This window comes from Callithrix jacchus, chromosome 1 (genome assembly GCF_049354715.1).
Source record: "Callithrix jacchus isolate 240 chromosome 1, calJac240_pri, whole genome shotgun sequence".
Classification (NCBI taxonomy): domain Eukaryota; kingdom Metazoa; phylum Chordata; class Mammalia; order Primates; family Cebidae; genus Callithrix; species Callithrix jacchus.
This window is the reverse complement of record NC_133502.1, coordinates 24,600,717-24,621,143: the sequence shown is the minus strand read 5'-3', so window position 1 is coordinate 24,621,143 and position 20,427 is coordinate 24,600,717. Positions and strand designations below refer to the sequence as shown.

General features: G+C 37.6%; 1 protein-coding gene across 7 annotated transcripts in view; it reads right to left on the bottom strand.

Annotated features, from left to right (window-relative positions):
* The window catches only part of MYO16 (myosin XVI), a 773,187-nt gene that overhangs the window by 214,056 nt on the left and 538,704 nt on the right, over nucleotides 1-20,427 (bottom strand). For all 7 annotated transcript variants that reach the window (XM_054249238.2, XM_017970444.5, XM_078347436.1 and 4 more), the window contains exon 21: nucleotides 4,882-4,954. In XM_054249238.2, the coding sequence (XP_054105213.2) occupies nucleotides 4,882-4,954 (73 nt within the window). The remainder of the gene's footprint in view (nucleotides 1-4,881; nucleotides 4,955-20,427) is intronic.

Here is a 20,427-nt window from a genome sequence, read left to right as displayed (position 1 = left end):
AAAAATACATCCTACTAGGTCCTGCTAGTGCACACTTACAAAGCGCAGACCGTAGCAGTCGCAATTTTGTGAAAAGTGATAATCCATGTGAAGAGCATGTGGGAAGAGTCCAATCAAGAGAAGTTAACTTACTGTTCCATTTTTCTATCATCTCTAGCATAATGATTTCACAATGAAGGGCGTTAAAATATTTCTTAGGGTTGACATTGTCAAATTATAATATAATTTTATAAAACTTTAAAAGTCAAAGTATCTCGATTTTTCCAAACTTTGAGCACATACCCCAAGCCCCACTGAGTTACTGGTCATCTGAAGTTTCCAGTAAATCTCAATTTTTAAAAAACAGTCTGTAAGCAGGAAAATGATTTGAATTCTTGACAAGTCTAATGAAATCAATTTAGATAACGCCTGGCTTGAAGATAAATTATGTATAACAATTCTTTTTTTTTTTTTTCTCTGAGACTGAGTTTCGCTCTTGTTGCTCAGGCTGGAGTATGGTGGCACAATCTCAGCTCACTGCAAGCTCTGCCTTCCAGTTTCAAGCAATTCTCCTGCCTCAGCCTCTGGAGTAGCTGGATTACTGGCAGCCGCCACTGCACACAACTAATTTTTGTCTTTTTAGTAGAGACGGGGTTTTACCATGGGCCAGGTTGGTCTCAAACTCCTTACCTTGTGATCCACCCACCTCGGCCTCCCAAAGTGCTAGGATTACAGGCATAAACCACTGTGCTTGGCCTATATATCTCAAGTCTATCTTCTACAAAGGGAGATTTCATTTTGAACAAATGTGTTCTCTCTCCAAATTCTCTAAATTTTTCCAGCATTTTTTTTTTTTTGAGATAGGGTCTTGTTCTGTCACCTAGATGGGGGTGCAGCGGCACAATCTCAGCTCATGGCAGCCTCAACCTCCCAGGTTCAAACGATATTCATGTCTCAGCCTCCAGAGTAGTTGGGATGACAGGCATGTACCACCACATGTGGCTAATATTTATATTTTTAGTAGAGACATGGGTTTGCCATATTAACCAGGCTGGTCTCAAAATCCAGGCCTCACGTGATCCACCTGCCTTGGCCTCCCAAAGTGCTGAGATTACAGGCATGAGCCGCTGTGCCTGTCATTCCAGCATACTGTTATTACGTTATTTTACTAGACACTGTGGCTTTAAGAGATTCCCTGCATGCCTTTGCACGTATGTGTCTAGTGGGAGAATGAATTTAGGGAAATGATTTGTAGGTGAAATGATTTGTTTCCATGACTTTGCTCATTAGCACAGATCGGCAGCATACAGAGCTTTGTAATAACATGTTTAGAGAGAAAAAATTGTGACATTTATTACAGTAATATTTGAATCTTAAATTTTTCTCATGAATTTAAAATGGCATATGATGGACAATTTTAAACATATCCAATCAGGAAGGAAATAATGTAATGACCTCCATCTACCACCAACTACCTTCAAGAATCATTAATAAGTACCAACTTAGGGCCAATTCTGCTTTTTCCATTTCCCTATTGCCCTCAAAGGTAGACTCATTTGAAGCAACTTGCAGACAGCATGTCCTTAAATCAGTAAATATTTTAGTATGATTCTCTGAGAATACAAGAACTTAGAGAAACACATCTTTTAGTATCTATCACACATAATACAAGCAATAGTAATTTTTAAAAATGTCATCAGCTGTCCAGATTTCACATTATTTTAATTATAATTTTTATACATAACTTAGCACTTTAGGGCCCAAGAATGTTCATACATTCACCTGTTGTACATGTCTTTAGATAGCTTTTAATCTACAGGTTCCCTCCTTTCACAATTTTTCTCTGCATTTTATATGTTGAACAAGTTAGTGTGTGGTTCTGTACAGTTTTACACACACTGAAAAGTACCACTGGAAGTACCAAACTATTGCTGAACTATGTCAACTCTATTTTTTATGCTACTGTTGTTTTTATTATAAGAAATAACTTTGAATAGAAATGAGCCGCTAATTCTGCTATGGTCTGAATGTGTTCCTCCGTAATTTGCCAAAGTGATGGATTAGAAGGTGGGGCCTTTGGGAGGTGATTAGGTCATGATGGTGCCACCATCCTTAGTGAGATCAGTGCCCTTAATAAAAGAAGCCGCAGAGAGCTGCCTTGATCTTCCATCATGAGTGGATGCAGTAAGAAGGCAGTATCTATGAAGCAGAGAGCCCTCACCAGACACCAAGTCTGCTGGTGTCTTGATCTTGGATTTCCTGGCCCCCAGAACTGCGAGCAATAAATGTCTGCTCTTCATCAATTACCTCCTCTAAGGTATTTTGTTAAAGCTGCCTGAACTAAGACAAAGTCAAAGAAATTAGGATTTGAATTTCCTATTAGCTGAAGCATCTCATCTTTTAGATGAAAATTCATTTAGTCTTTTGGAGCTACCAGAGAAGACTGAAGTTGGAGATGCTGAAGTTTTAGAGTGTTTCTTAATATCTTCTCAAATGTGTCCCTACTCTGAACAATTGTCAAGCTTCCTGTGAAGGAACAATTGTCAAGAAATACACACATTTATCCCTGAACAAGAAGAACCACTATGAAATCCACTATGAAGACTTTTTTCCTATTAGTTTATTCTTCTTTAAACTTCAATTGAAAACATGCTCATTGAACTTCTATTATATACAAAGCACAGACACCATTTCAACCCTGCAGGAGCTGACATTCTGGTGAAGAGCTGATGGTGGGTCAATAAGCTCAGAGCAGAATAAAGTACATACTTAATAAAAGCACTAATATTCTTCTAGGTTTGATTCTGAATACAGCATTGATTTGTTAAGCATTTTGTTCAAAGTTTATAGTGAAATAAAAGATGAGAAGGTCCAGCTTCTGTTAGCAACACGGAAATCTAAAGCATACCACTCAAACCAATGGCTTTTACAAAACTTTACATGCAGATTTGCAGGCATCGAAATATGAGATTTGTACTCATCACAAGAAAAATAATTTTATTCTTTTAAATGACTCCTATTTGCTTCTGTTAAAGATGATATATATATATGTATCTAAAATTTTTTCTTCATAATTTAACTCCCATAATTGTTCCTGAGATGTTTCACCCATAAATGCCTAAAGCTAGCTTTTGACATTTACATTTAATAGAGACCTACTCTTTAGATTAAAAAAAAAATACCTTCCTATTATACAGAAATCTCAGCCTATAAATACATTCCTAAATAAATCATAAAATATTTAGCAGAAGAAGGATTAATAAGAGATTTACATAATTGTAGTAAAATAAAGATGTTTCAGTAAGAAAACAACTTAAACATTTTGCGTGTATTTGTCATTGTCACACTCTATCGATAATTATGTCTGGGTGTGGAGTTGCAGCATGTGAGGCAAGTCCCCCATAGACTTTAGAGGACATCGTTCCATTTGTAATTTCCACACGTCGCTTGCCAGGAGATGGATAAACCAGTGAATCTCATTGCAGACATGAAATCTTGCCTGTTTTCTAAGATAATAACAAGGAATCTCTACTGATGTCTGACAGCTTCAAACCCTTGAGCTGAGAGATGCACCTTCAGAAGTACCCTGCGGACCCACACTACTGTCGGATATTCTACTGATCACAGTTAACTGCTTTCTTCCTTGTGTTCATCACTATTTTTCTTACAGTAAGCAATAAAAATAAAAACATGAAGTCTTTTCTTCTCTATTAATCCACAGAAAACTATGAAAGGAGAAAAACTCTATGGCCTCCATAGTTTTAGTTTAAACTAGACGTTTTGTGAAGTTTTTTAAAGGACATGGTTCCTGCTGACTCACCCTGGATCAGGTGAGTCAGCATAATTAAGGTCTAAACACCAGATGATGCAGAGCTTTTCTAAGAATAAAACTGGGCAACTTTTAGAAGTTTTTAAAGTGTTTCCATTTGCAACAGTAATGGGTAGCTATTCATCATTTCTTAATCATGTACGAGAGTAACTGACATGAGAACCTCTGTGTAATCATGTTGATTAATCTGATTTCACAAATAAGAAAACCAAGGTTCACTATAGGGTCTTCATCTTGGCCAAGAAATCTATGCTAGTAAAAGTCACAGATTTGTGTCTCAAATACATTCTATTTAATTGTTTTTCTACCACACTGCCCTCCTTAAGTAAATAAAGCTAAACAAATTACATCATGATGAAAAATTGCTCCCAAATGCTATGAAGTTGTAATTCTTTCTGTACTACAATGTAGCTTGCTTTTCTCTCTTTTCATGTTTACCTTCCTACAGGATGTTTTTTTTCCACCTCTCTTTGATAAGGAGAGTTGTATTTCTGCTGTCTTAACACTTAATTTTTAGGTATACTTGATAAAACTACTCATGCAGTGCTATTAAGATGCCTAAACAATTTCATACTTTTAAAATGTCCTAAGTTGTAGATGGATTAAAAACAACCTATGCCTCTCTAATGTATTTTTATGAGTTTCCAATAGTCCTATGCATGAATGTCACATGGAGATTAATCTACAAATAACAGCATATAGCATAATACAGCATTTTCATTCTGATATTTGGCCATGGTTTTTGAAAGCCTTTGCCTTATTTCAAATATTCATGTCTCCTTTCTCTCTGACCTAGTTGAAATAACATTTCCATTAGCACAACTCGGTTCTTCATTTTGCATTGCCTTTTAAAACAGGTGATTCTGCTTTCAATGTGTGACTACTTCAGTTGTTAACAATGCCACATAAAATGGTTAATATATAATTAAGCAGATATACTAACTTCAAAACATGAGGATACTTATTTTAATTCCATATTTGTAAGTAGTTATACTGTCTTTACAGAATTAAAATAAGCCGTAGTTTTTAAAAAGCCATTCAAATCACACAATTTTAAAAGGAAGGTTACTTACTTGTTCAAATTCATTCTTTTGAAACTCTTCAAAACCAAAAATGTCCAGTATTCCAATATCCAATGTCTGCATGCTGAAACAAAACAATACACCAGGATAAATGGGCATCCTTAACACCCCTTCATGACCCTCTGCTCATTCTTCAGGTCAGAAGAATCCAGTCACTTAGCACATGGCTGCCAATTTGGACTAAAAATATGTAAATAATTAGAGTCTCATTTTAAAAAACCTGAAAGTTAGGCCCCCAAAACTGTTATTTTAATGCTTTGATTCAAACACACGCATATTTATAAAACACATCATCTTGTAAATCTGTTTAAGTTTCTAATAGATGCTGAATATTAGACCTTCGTCCAATGCATAGTTTGCAAATATTTTCTCTCATTCAGTAGGTTGTCTATTTATTCTGTTGATAGTTTCTTTTAATAATCTCTATAACAAAATGCCATGACACAAGTTTACCTATGTAACAAACCTGTACATGTACCCCTGACCTTTTAAAAATTAAAAAAGCACAAGAATTTGAGGTCAAACACCCCAAAATCACATTGATTTCTAAATTAAAAATGTAACCCTATGCGGGTTTAATATCTGCTTCTCTGAAACAGTCCTTGTGGATGTCAATTTAGGTTGGACTTTTTTTCCCTGAAGGAACTGAGCCTACATGTCCAGTGGTCCTCATTAGCTCTACATGTGTCTACTCAGTCTATGCAAGCAATAAGTCAGAAATTTTTCATCGCACCCAAGTATAATGTAAGGTAAAACACAATAAAATCACACATGGTTTTTGATGGATCAAATGTAGCCACTTTAAAAATTCATCCAGAATTAACTCTTATAAAAGAAGAATGAAAAAAGCAGAACTTTTGAAGCATGAAGAAATCAACCTTGTTATTCAATGTGAACTATCACTCTTAGAAACAGAATTTACTACAGTTATAGATGATAAAAATCTCAGATGTCTGAGCCCACTTGGTGAGCAAGGAAAGATGTAAGAGGGGCCTGAGGCAGTGGCAGCTGCTCTAGCAATAGTGATCAGGTAAAGAGGGCTGCATGGGAGACAGGGAAGGGTGGCATGGGGACGTCAGTATGAGCTTGCTTCTTGCAAAGTAATCCCAGAGATAATTCTGGAATTTCCAGGAGGGCATGCATCCCACCTCTTCTACATCATTGACATATAGTGTGAATGGGACAACTGCTGTTCTAATTTTCTGCCAATGGGTACACTGTTCTGTTATTATTATTGCTCTTATAGGGTCAATATCCATTAGTTTCTTGGTTGTTAAATTGCTATTTCCTTGCATTTCCCAAATTGCAGAACCAAACTGGCAAACACCTCAGTCTTTGCACTGTATTTTGTTTTTCAAATGCAGTACATAATTATAATCCATGAGGGTCTATAATACATTGCATTGATGACCATGTTTTTCCTCTAAAAATGTAGTCAGAATTCTATAATATCCTGTCTGTAAGATTTGTTGTTATATATAGTAGACTATAAGCTTCATAAGTAGGAGGGAGATAATTTTTTAAAAGCCTTCGTACAAATTTCACATGTTAAAGAATGGAATACAGTGAGAGAATAAAGGAATCATTCAATATATTTTCCTCATTGACTTAGTTTATTAGAAGAAATAATAAAAATAGCTTTATAACTCATAGTGTGTCCAAATAAACTCTACATGGAGTAGTTAAATGTCAGAACAAGAAACTAAAATGGTATAAGAAAACAAATGTGATTTTTTTTATGATTTCAGTTTTGGGAAAACTCAAAATAAATGCTTAAAACTATTGAATGCTTTTGCAACTATTAAACTACTTTGCAGCATAAGTAATATAAATAAAATGGTTTCCGTCAGAGGTAAGTGCCACATAAAGATGTACTGTGTCATTCGTTTCAATAGATTTTCTTCAATCCACTGCTGTATCTTTCCAGCTTTCCATTCATCATCCAGCATCCATTCCTCCTCCTCTCCATCCTGCTCTCCTTACAATATGCACAAACAGATGTTTGGGTGATGTTCACTCAGTGCTAACAATGATGCTGAGGCTTAGGGCAATTTTTTGTTTGTTTTTTTTGTTTGTGTGCATGTGTGTGGGGGGGGGGTTGTCTGTGAGATGAGCTGCATCATTTTGCTTAAAGCAGTTTAGTGATCAATTTTGTCAGACTTTGGAGTTGTTCAGTCTTGGGGTAGGTTCAAATACTTTTTGGTTGGTTAACTTTAGACAACTTACTTAAATATTTTGAGCTGGAGTTTCATCATGTACACAAATAGGAGATCAAGGAAAATTTGTGCAGCTAGAACATTGCTAGAATTAGAGATGATATAAAGTTCTAAAACAATAGCTGTTATATAGCGTTTCCAAAAAGTTGCCTGTTTTTTTAAAAAGCAGTTTTTTAAAATATCAATCTTATTACAATTATAAAAAACATATACTATGAAAAAAAATGGGAAAGATATTTTCCTATATACTTTTTCTGAAAGTTTGAATTGGCAGAGACTTCCTCAAAAATAATTTTGTTATAAAGCTTTGCAATGTTTATATCGTTTGAACCAGGACTTACATATATAGGAACCTGTTCCAAGAAGAGATCAGAATGCTTTTAAAGACTTACAAAGGATGTTCATTGTTCTCTTAATTACTATGACTACAACAAGAAAAAAAAATCTAGCACTAAAATCACAATTAATTAAATAGCATGCACCCTATGATAAACTAACAAAGCAATATATAAATTCTGTACAAATCATAACCACAATTATATATCCAGAGGGCCTGGAAGAAATAGAGTGAGCCTTGAAAGAGGAAATAGAGAAATTGCTTTGCTTACTTCTTTTAACTATTCCCCATTTTCTAAGGTTTCCATATTGAAACATTTATTTTTATAACTAGTAAATATTTCACTGATGTGCATATACAGGTAACATGAAAACACAGGAAATGTTCATGAACATTAATCCCAAAACGAAAGCCAGAAACAAAATCTATGCCTTTAGTATACTTAAAGTATAATTTGAGCTGTATTAAAAATAATCCTAAGACACAGGAAAAATAAAGTCTATGTTAACAGTGCATGAAATAAGACGGTAGATCTGGAGGTGATTTCTTAATTTCCTAAGTGTTCTATACTACTATAAGAATATTTATCTTAAACTTTTTTTTTACATTTTTTATTGCATTTTAGGTTTTGGGGTACATGTGCAGAACATGCAAGACAGTTGCATAGGTACACACATGGCAGTGTGTTTTGCTTCCTTTCTCCCCTTCACCCACATTTGGCATTTCTCCCCAGGCTATCCCTCCCCAGCTCCCCCCCGCTGCTGGCCCTCCCCCTTTCCCCCCAATAGACCACAGTGTTTAATACTCCCCTCCCTGTGTCCATGTGTTCTCATTTTTCATCACCCGCCTATGAGTGAGAATATGTGGTATTTCATTTTCTGTTCTTGTGTCAGTTTGCTGAGAATGATGTTCTCCAGATTCATCCATGTCCCTACAAAGGACACGAACTCATCATTTCTGATTGCTGCATAATATTCCATGGTGTATAAATATATATTTGGGCATTTTCTAATTTTGTAGAGAAAAGTGACACCAATAACCCTAAGGGCAGAGAGGGGAAACTAGAGCCCAGTCATGGTAGGAGAAAAGCATCTGGTTTCACCAGTGATTGTAGGTGCTGCTGGTGTGCAGGTGACTTCAGGAGTCAGGAGAAAAAACACTGGGGTCTCCTCAGAAGGCCAGGTGCTGCCCCAAGCATGGATGCCTCTCTGTCCACTGACATCAGTGTCCCTATGCAGGCTCTCAGGTCCAATTACCCTCCTTGGTTTCCAGCTGACCTTGGCAGCAGAGACCCTATAATCATGGCATATTGTTTTGACAGAATTTAGGGAAAAGAGCAACAGAAACCAGTAACCACATGTCAGTTCATACATACCTCCCTTCCTTACAAGGATGGCAACTTGCATCAACACGCAGAAGAGATACTTGGCCACTGTGGCATGTGTGGGTGAGCAAAAAACATTATAGGATGGTTTCATATGGGGAAAAGTGAATTAGTAATTAGTAATTTAGAGTGGCACATACTTGATTGGAAGGGTATTCCTCTTAAATAATTTTTTTCACATTTCATAGATACTCCAAACATATTTGTTTTTTAAAAGAAAATTCCGTTGTCAGGAGAAAATTAAATGCAAGTTTAAAGCATTTTAAGAACTACTTTTACAATTACTGACAGACATAACATGTTCATTTAAAATAATTTATTTCATCATTTATGACTGAAATATGTGTCTGTTATTGCAACAGTAACCTTGGCAGGATACTAAGAAAAACTTTGAGCCAGCAAAACGCCGACACTATGTAGCAGCCCGCATGGCTGTCTTCCCCTTATTGATATCTGACTCCTATTCCACAGGCATTTATCTTAACATTCAATATCTGACAAGGGGGAGCAGAGAGGTCATGTGATCCAGCCAAGACTCCATCCTATAGGCAAAATTTACATACGAATTAGATGATCTGTTTCAGTTAAAATTCTGCCTTAGAATTCTCCTGAGAGCTTCCCTGATAGTTAACAAAACTGTCAGCTTGCATTGACATATTAGAAAAATGCAACACCCTTTATATCAGACAAAATATTAAATGCCAAGACATCAGTCTGGTTTTCATGTTGGCTTTCATGTACATAGGTATAGGGCGGAGAAAGGACTGCATTAAAGAGCATGTCTATCTTAGAACCTGGGCAAACTCACTCCATCCAAGCAGAACAATCTGATGGTGTGTACAAGTCAGCCTTTGCCTTCAATCATCCTCAGGCAAGGAGGTTCCCTAGAGACTTATCCAAGTAATCAGTTTAGGAAGTAGCTTAACCCTACTTGGCACAAAACCCTTAGACTGAGTTAGATCAGTAGGACTCCAGATGGGTAAGAATGAAATATAAACACATTCCAGACATGAGCAATCTTGTCCAGACTAATTGCCCTTGGGATCAGCTGCTCGTACATAGAGGCTAGTGGTGGAAAGTCCCTGGGGACGCCGAGCAATGCTCTGGCATTCACCAACTGCACTGTCAATGTGCTGATTTGTTCATTTACAATATGTTTGGTTTTCCTTAACTGGCACGATGCCTCACTGTGGAGGTGAACCCTGCTTACACCTTAGCTTATTTCAATCTCTCAGGGGTTTTTTTTTTTTTGTTTGTTAGTCTATGAGAGAAACTTGGGAGGAAGAACTGGGACTCCAGGATTGCATACTTTTCTCTTTTTTCCTTGAAGAAAGTACCTGAGACTTCTCACTCTCTGCAACCATGCCAGAAATGATGAAAAGCCTTTGCAATTCTGACAGTTGAGCTAGAAGCTGGGAGTAACCAAAGTGGCCATCTGGCCTTCTCTATCCTTTATATCGTACAAACTAGCATCTTCCTGGATGTAGTCATTCCCCGCACCTTTCCCCACAGCAAACATGTATTAGGATGTACAGAACTGCTGACACCTTGCAAGGAAGACTGCGGTTAATTAGACATAGAAAAAATCTGGATTTCAGGTGAACACTGGAGTCCCATGCACAAAGCACTGTTATGAGCATTTAAAATGCTTGGCCTCATTTAATCCCAATGACCACTTAGGAGTTAAATGCTAGAATGACTCCCATTGTGGACAGAATACCGAGATGCAGAATGGTGAAGTAAGCTGCCCCCAAATACAGATGAGCATTAGATAGACCAAGGATGTGAACCTGGCATCTAGCTGTAGAACCTGTGCCTGTAACATCTATGAAGCACTGCAGAAAACTATTTCCAATTGCTGGTCACACACGCAAGCCTAATTTTGGTCTCCTTAGAAACCAGGAAGGGCGCTGTCTGCATTATGGGATAAAAAATGAGCAGTTCATCAATAACCATAGAATATACATAGTAACCGATCACTTATATCCTTCATATTAGTGAAAGCCACACTCACACTTCAAAAGCATGAATACTATCTTTTTTTTTTTTGAGACAGTTTCACTCTTGTTGCTCAGGCTGGAGTGCAATGGCACGATCTCGGCTCACAGCAATCTCCGCCTCCCAGGTTCAAGTGATTCTCCTGCCTCAGCTTCCCAAGTAGCTGGTGCTACAGGCATGTGCATCACACCTGACTAAATTTGTATTTTTAGTAGAGATGGATTTCTCCATGTTGGTCAGGCTGGTCTCAAACTCCCGACCTCAAGAGATCAGCCTGCCTTGGCCTCCCAAAGTGCTGATATTATAGGCATGAGCCACTGTGCCCTGCTGAATACTTAGTATCTTAATAAATATGTGTTCTTATGTATTTTATGCTGCATTTATAATAATGATATATATGTCTGTTTGTTGCAAAAAGCATCTTTAGAAACAAGAATCAAGTCAATCTGCAAAACAATTTAATTACTTTTCAGAAACAATAAATAATCTTTATGTTGCTTCTACATCTCCACTCTGAAACAGCTCTCATTTCAGAATAATGGTAGACTAAGTAAATAAGACACGAGTATTCCACAAGTGTTCTGCAATTGTTAAAAAGCGTGGTTATGAAGCACAGACAGGAACATGGATAAACAGTTATCGCAAAATAGTTTGTATCCAGAAAAGAGCCAGAAACAAAACTGTACTTATGGGAAGTGGAGCATCAGGAACCCACATACATAGCTGCTGGTAGCTTGAAGTTGAAACTTGGAAAATGCTTTGACTTCATTTACCAAAGCTGAACACATGACTACTGAGTGACCCAGAAATTCCACTCATGGTCTCGTAGCCTGGAGAACAAGAATCTATGTTCATTCTAGCACATGCAAAAGATTTTTCTTTTCTTCTTCCTTCTCCTCTTCTCTTCTCTTCTTTCTCCTCCCCTCCCCTCCCCTCTCTTCCCCTCTCCCCTCCCCTCCTCTCCCTTCCCTTCTCGCCGCCCCCCTCCCCTCCCCTCCTCTTCTCTTCTCTCTTCTCTTTTGATGGAGTCTTGCTCAGTTGCCCAGGCTGGAGTGTAGTGGTGCAATCTTGGCTCACCGCAACCTCTGTGTCCCGGGTTCAAGCGATTCTCCTGCCTCAGCCTCCCAAGTAGCTAGAACTACAGACATATGTCACCATGCCTGGCTTTTTGTATTTTCAGAAGAGTCGGGATTTCGCCATGTTGGACAGGCTCTTCTTGAACTCCTGGCCTCAAGAAATTCATCTGCACTGGCTCCTCCAAAGTGCTAGGATTACCTGTGCGAGTCACCACACCTGAATGGGGCTGCTTTATTTCTAGTGGTCAAAACTGGAAACAACACAAGTGTCATCAATAGTAAAATAAATAACTGAATCATATGTAGAGGTACATCCAGACATATTTTTACAAATACTATATAGGAATACAATAAGAATAAATTATATAGGAATACAATATTATACAGGAATACAATAAGAATGAATTACCACTATACTCAATTTTAGATCTGCATCTCACATTAAAAATATGGAGCAAAAGGAGACAGACATTTGAAAAGTGCAGGAAGGAGCCCTCTGGAGTGTTGGGTTGATACATCTAAGTCTTTTAATTAATTTTTTTTTATTTTTGAGTCAGAGTCTTGCTCTGTGGCCCAGGCTGGAGTGCAGTGGTGTGATTTCAGCTCACTGCAACCTCTGTCTCCTGGTTCAAGTGATTGTTTTGCCTCAGCCTCCATAGTAGCTGGGACTACAGGCATGCACTACCATGCCCAGCTGAGTTTTGGGTTTTTTTTTTAGTAGAGATGGGGTTTCACTATGTTGGCCAGGAGAGTATCAAACTCTTGACCTTGTGATCTGCCTGCCTTGGCCTCTCAAAGTGTCGGGATTACAGGTGTGAGTCAGCATGCCTGGACTACATCTTAGTTTTTATGGAGGGTACATGTTCATGTTACATATATAAAAATACATTGAACCATACACACAACATGTGCACTTCAGCTGTGTTCTACCTTGATATGCTTTGGCTGTGTTCCCACCCAAATCTCATCATGAACTGTAGCTCCCATAATCCCCACAAGTCATGGGAGGGACCCTGTGGTAGGTAATTGAATCATGGGGGCAGGTGTTTCTCATGTTAGTCTCATGATAGTGAATAAGTCTCATGAGATCTGATGGTGTTATAAAGGGTGGTTCCTCTGCACACATTCTCTCACCTGCTGCCATGTAAGATGTGCCTTTGCTCCTCCTTTGCCTTCTGCCATGATTGTGAGACCTCCCCAGCCATTTGGAACTATGAGTTCATTAAACCTCTTTTTCTTTATAAATTACCCAGTCTCAGGTAGGTCTTTATTAGCAGCATGAGAACAGACTAATACATATCTCAATAAAACAGTAAATAAACAAACAAATAAAATATATGCTCATGTATCACAGCTATGCACCATGATAGAGATTGTCAGGTAAATATTTGTTAAATCAGAAGCATTTAAATGCATATTTATTTTGGCATTGCCAAGCCAAATATAATGTTGGAATAGTGAAATTAGTATGGTCAACTCTGGCTACTAAAGAGGCTCAAACCTCATTTATTAGCATAAAAATATCAGCAGGGAAGATGTTTGAGTGGACAAGAACTTCAGGAAGAACTGAAAATACATTCTTCATGAAGTTAAATATACTGACTTCAGTATTTCTCCCACTAGTGTTTTCACTTATGGTTAAGTTATATCCTCCCTATGTCTACTGACGCTCTCATAAGTTACACACTGCTCTGTCAAAGTGAAGATCCATTTCTTAGGGATATCTTCAGAATAATGACTTTACTCCCTCCAACAAAAATGATAAATAGTTTCTTGTGTGCAAGTAGTTATCTGGACGTGAGTCAGCAAGACAAACTAGAGGGAAGCTGCTTGTTGCTGATGTATGTTGCCAAGGAAGGATGGATTTCTTGACCATGCACATCAACTACAGAAGAACAGCACGAATAAGAGCTTTAAAAAACCCAAGCAACAAAAACACGTGAAGTCAACTATGTGTGATTTACACTTGCTATCTCAAAGTCAGTGGCCAACTATATTATTCTGCATCCCATACAACAACAGAGAGTGGTTATCTTTATGTTCTAAAAAACTGAGTCTGCATCATGTGTTTAGGCTATCTTTTGTAAAATGAAGTCAAAACGAACACCTATATGATGATATAGGAATTTTGCAGCTTATTTGTCTTTTCAAGGAAATATTCATGTCCATATTGTATCATGAGAGACTTTTCCTTTCCTTTCTGTCTGTGTCAGTTTGCAGACGACTGTGGGAAAAGGTTTAGCAGGAGGACTCAGGACTTGGAATCAGGTTAGCCCAGTGATATTTGAGAGATTTTATGTTACAAAAGGATCCAAGCACATCAACAGACGGATGGGTTTGAAGGAGACTGAGCCTGAGGTGTATTTGAAGTTTATGTTTTGGCTTTTGACAAACCTGAGGTACACAGAGTGAGTTAGAGAATATGACCAAGGGCTGTCACAGAGTGCTCAGGAAAATTGCAGGGAAATGCAAAAAGCATGAAAGCCAAGTACATGTGTCTGGTTTAGTGGCAAGCTATTCAGGAAAACAGACGAAGCTGGGACCCCAGCAGAGTAATCCAGATAGGTGGGGTGGAAGACTTCTGTGATTGTCAAAGAAAAGCTACGATTACCAGTCACTGAAAAGAGAGTTTTCCCTATGTCTGAATCCCCTGTGTGAATGATTGAACAAGTTCTACCGGGTACATGCTTCCCTGCAAAAGAAAGCCAGCCATGACAAATGTGTATGGATGGTGACGTCAGGAAAGGCATGAATCTAGGCTCTCCCCAGAGTTCTAGGGCTTCTCTGGGACTTGGACTTGTTAAGGTAGATGCACTGGGAGAGGTGAGCTATTCCAGGTCATGGGTATGAGGATTTACAAGGGTGATCTTCTGATTTACAGGCTTCAAAATTCACCCATTAATAATGGCCCTACCAGTTCTCCCAAGACCACAGGATCCATGGAATTGGATGCATTTATAACATCATTTGGGTTGGGGGAAGCCAATTCGGAGGTCACCCATTATGGTATACAGTAGTGAAATTCATTTTCAGAAAGTTTTGTGATAGAGCAGGGTGAAGACTTTGTACAGCTGCTGGCTAAGCCTTATGGGTGGGGTATTGAGCTCCATGAATATTTTAGAAGCATTCACAGAACAACTAGCTCTTCTCAGGGGTGAAAACCTTTTCAGGCTGATTAATTCTATTTTGCCTTTTCTTGATGTTAGATCAGTATAGTAAGAGTGCTATAGGAAGCTGGGTCAACTTTCACTAATGAGAGGTGAGGGAGGAGTCAACATAACTATTTTGCAAATGGGAAGAGAAGCCTATGGACACTTCCTCACAATTTCAATCGGTCAATCAGAAAGTACCGTAAAGCCTCATGGTCCCCTTCAGTCTTAATGATTGGGAATGTAAGATGTGGAACCTATCCTCAGGCAACATTCAATCTACTTGGAGAGCAGCAAGCTGGGAGAGGTCATCTTCACTTGTAGTAACACTGATTTGCTTGCCTACTTCCACTTGGAGAAATCAGCAGTCTACTAAGGCACATAGCATTTTGGGCTCCAATGATCCTAAATGTGTTTAAGTAGGCCATTGAAGAGTTTTTCAAATGTGTCCTTAATTCTATGGTCAACTAAACCTGGCTACTCTTTACCTTACATTCAAAGCTTTTCAGTCCATTGGACTTTGTGCTGTTTCAAGAGAATGCACAACTCTTTTTTGACAAGAGCCACTCCCTTTCTTGAGTTTGAAAATGTGTTTCATGGACATCTTGGATGAATATCCCACAGAATGTTCTCTGGGAAACAGTCTGGGGCCCAATCACTTTTTTCCTCTCATGGTTCTCACGTAAGATTCAGATGGAGAAATGCATTGGCAAGAGAGGAGGGGGACAGGAGAGAGAAATGGGAGAATGGAGAGATGAAATCAATTGTACAGATGGTATTTGGTTCCAGAGAGATAATTTTGATTTTACTCTGCATGGCATATTTATTCTGTACTTCAAACCAATTAGAGAATTGCAATCTACCTTTCTTATTTTGACTTAGTCTTCCGCCTTGAGCTGACACATATTATCAATAAAAAATCCAAATGTTACTGGCAGTCAGGAGATAAATATCAATTGAAAAGGTAGTTTTAAAAAAATATATAAATGAAAGAAAGTGTGGCACCAAATCATTCCAATTTTAGCCACCCCAATCAGAAAACTGACTGTGGCTTGGAGTGCTGTAATGTATGGATTGGTCTGATCTATCCAAAATGTATTTTAAGAGCATAGGATATTTGGGTGTTACTGACAATTTCAAACTTATCCTAACTAGGAATTATAGACTCATAGGTCTTAAGATCAAAAACAAGCCAGAGAGATATGTAGGCTAAACCTCCATCTGCAGGCAGATGGGATGTGATTATCACAATTTTAGGGATGGAGAAAATTAAGATTCACAAGACATAAATGTTTAACTAAAGATTTCATTAATGTTAAGTAGCAGGCTCAGAATAGGAATCCAGATCTTTTGCTTCCTATTACCCTTTAAAAAATTAAAACCCAGTTAAAAGATAGAATTACTGTAGATGCATATAGACAAAATTTGGAAGCTGCATGTCATTTCAACCCAGTAGCTAAAGGCTACAGTAAAAAGTGCTGTTCACTTTTTTTAACTTATCAAGCTTATATTAATAGAGTTGCTTTTCTCCCTTAATTATCTTCCAGCCCAAACACTCCCTTTTTATTTTGTTTTTTTTTTAAATAAATCATATTGTGTATGTTAAAGTATATAATGTGATGCTATGCGATACACATGTGTAGTAAATGGTTATTGGAGTAGAACAAATTAGCACATCTATCACCATACATAATTATCCAAGCCCCTGCCTCATGGCAAGAGCAGTATAATCTACTCATTGAGCAAAAACCCTGAATGCAGCACTCTGACATTGACCACAGTCCTCACATCTGATAGGAGGTCCTTCCACTTGTTCATCCCACATACTTCCTACTTTGTACCCTTCTATCTCCATTTCCTTATTTCATTTCTCTGCAACCTCGTACAGGTATTAAAAACCAAGAATCCGGGCCGGGCGTGGTGGCTCATGCCTGTAATCCCAGCACTTTGGAAGGCCGAGGTGGGTGGATCACGAGGTCAGGAGATTGAGACCATCCTGGTCAACATGGTGAAACCCCATCTCTACTAAAAATACAAAAAATTAGCTGGGCATGGTGGTGCGTGCCTGTAATCCCAGCTACTCAGGAGGCTGAGGCAGGAGAATTGCCTGAACCCAGGAGGCGGAGGTTGCGGTGAGCCGAGATCCTGCCATTGCACTCCAGCCTGGGTAACAAGAGCGAAACTCTGTCTCAAAAAACAAAACAAAACAAAAACCAAGAATCCTCAATCCCTAAGGTTTTGGATTTTAATGGCCCAGAAGATGACAGACCACAGAGTCTGAAAACACCAGGAAGGTGGATCATCTCAGAATCTCCAAATCACTTGTGAAATGGAGAGCTGTCTTTTCAATAATCACCTTCAAACGTACTTACAAAAAATGTGTGGTTCCAAGTAACAACTATGAACATTTAACTATATAGTGACTTGTAGCAGGTGGATGTTTCTGGATAACCAAGCACCACAAAGCTCAGAGACTTAACACAGTAAGCAGTTATTATTGTTCACAATCGCGTGTGTCACCTTGGGCCACCTGGTGGACATTACCAGGTTCAGGATGACCTAACCCATCAGCCCCGCAAATGGCTGGCCAAAGGCTGGAGCAACACAAGTGTCTGTCTCATCTTCCAGCCGGCCAGCCTGGCCTTACTCACGTGGCAGTGACAGGGATAAAGGAAGCGGAATCACGCAAGGCTGCAGTGGTGGCACACCACCATTTCTGGTGTATTCTGTTGGCTAAAGCAAGTCACAAAGCCAGCTTGAATTCAAAGGGAAAGGAAAAAGAATTAACCTCTTACAAGAGAAGCATCAAACTTATACTGTACAGGGCATGGATGCAGAGACTAACAATTGGGATCATTTTTTTTTTTGCAATTTACCACACAACACTTCTCTTTATAATGGCATTTAAGTTAGGCTTTATTTAATTCTGTTATTAGTTCATTTACTATTTCAATAAATATATACTGAGCACCTCATTTGTGAAAGCACTGTGCTGTATACTGAAGACCCAGGTATGAAGGGATAGATGATAGCCTTGCCCACAGGGGCATGACCATATTCATATAGATTTAGCTTTAATAATAATTTTATTTGAAATAAAGAAGAAATAACCTATATTTTAAAAGGTACTTAAAAAGCATTTAAGCTTTAAAACTAACCTTTTTTCTTACTATTTTGATGGTCTTCAACATGGGAGGCATTTTAAGTCTGGCATACTAGGGTTCATATCCCAAGCCCATCATTTCCTGGCTATGTGACTTGGGCCATTTTCTTAACCTCTCTGAGTTACAGTTTCCTTATTTGTAAAAGGGAGACAAGAATGCCTGTCTCATAGCTAATGTCAACGTAAACTGAATCAGCAGCCCCAAGCTGGTCTCATTTACAGGCAATATTCAAAAAATAATAACCACAATAATTGTACCTTTATAACTTCTCACACCTGCACACATAAAAATGCCCGGCTTGGAAAATGTATTTTCCATTAGACAGTATGCGAAGAGAGAAAAGTTCAAAGTATGAGGCTGATGAAAACTGAAAATGGCCTTTACTTGCAAAGCACATCCTCCTCAATTAGAAAATTACATTCGAAAAAGGCGAACAGTGTCTAGCTAGTGGTGCTGACATGTCCTTCCTGCTGTGTTTTTCAGGGACAGACAGGGTCGCAGAGAGCCAGAAAGGGACATCCTGCTCTCCTTTCTGACGCCACTGCAGTGTGATTTACTTTGGCAGAACCGCCACTATGCTCAAATGACAGGCACAGGGAGCACAATAAACAAAGATTCGGCTAACTCTACCGAGCAGGAGAGTTATCAGGGGTTGAAAAGAGGCCAAATGCATTTCCCCAGTTAGAAATGAAACAAGAGAGCAGGAATAGCTAACACTGCAATGCATTTTTTCCTTTGTATAAAACATACAAGCTTTAGCTTCTGCACTCTTAGCTCAAGAAAGAGCTAGCAAAATAAAATGCTAAAAGGTTTTCTTATTGGCCTTATATATTGTTGCATTTCATATTCGTTTTTAAATTAAAACTATGTGGCTTTCAATATTTGTAAATAACATATTAGTCATTAACAGAAAAAAATGACTGTTTGATATTAAAAATGTCATATTCTCCTAGAACTGATGAATCTATTTCTCTATCTCCTGAAAACATATACTTAGGGCAAAATACATAACTCTTTATTAGGTCAATAAGCTGCACTATTCTTGAAGAAATTTATCATAGTTATCATGATTATTATTTCATTTAACCACTATTTTGTCTATAGTGTCTTTTTTAAAATAATGAGTGATAAAATTTTATCCATTATGTTTTATTTATTAGCTGATAATTTAAAATTATTTTTGAGTATTATAATCTGTATGATGCTTTGGTAAAACCCCAATACTTTTTTATTCCTTTAGATTCTTCTATTTGAAAACAAAGATGGTCTCACAAAATAGTGAAAAAACAAATGCACAATTGCAGAGAAAAGATTTTTTAGCTCTTTAGGAAATCATTATACATATGGGTGTTTTGGTAAGGAAATGGAGCAGAAGGGGGATTATTTAGAAAGCAGGTTTGTCTCAGATATTTGCTAAATTGTGTAGTTTTGGTTGTCATGGTAATAAGCAACATGATTTAAATAAGTCTACACAGAAATAGAAGTCACTCATACTATATTCATAAGAATCAAAGAAATCTCATTATTTAATGATTAAAAAAAAAATCCCCAGTTTGGATGAAGGACGGAAAAACATGGTGTGTCAAATTAATTTTTCTGAAAAACCGCTTGTTATTTTATCTCTGAAAGAACATAAAGACAAAATATTTAGAACTAAACAACAAAGGAAGCACTCCAGATGAAACTTCTGGGATACACTAAGAAGTACTTAGGAGATAATTTATAGACTCAGGGTAAAAACATCATTGGAAACTATGAAAGCAACATTCAGCTCATGAATTCAGGAAAAAAGAAACAAACCCAAAAAGTCATAATCCTAAGAAAGGAAAAAGAAGGATATAATAAAACTACAGAAAATATATTTTTGAAGTTTCATAAATTAGTCAAAATAACATAAACATGAAAATGACAACAAAACAAAAATATAATCCTTGAAAACAATTCTTATAGGCAGATTCTTGAGGAAAGAATTATCAATATTGGGGACAATGCATAAACAAACAATATCAGGAATATAAATGTTGACAAATTACTGTTGAAATGGAGACAAAGATTACTAAACAAAACTAGCTATGATTTAGCTAGTGAATAAATTAAAAGTACCAAAGTGGATGAAATTCCAGAAAATATGTGTGACTCAAAAAAGAAATAAAATTACTTGAAACATAATATACATTTTAAAATAATCAGTATCCAAAGCCAACTCTCCTTTC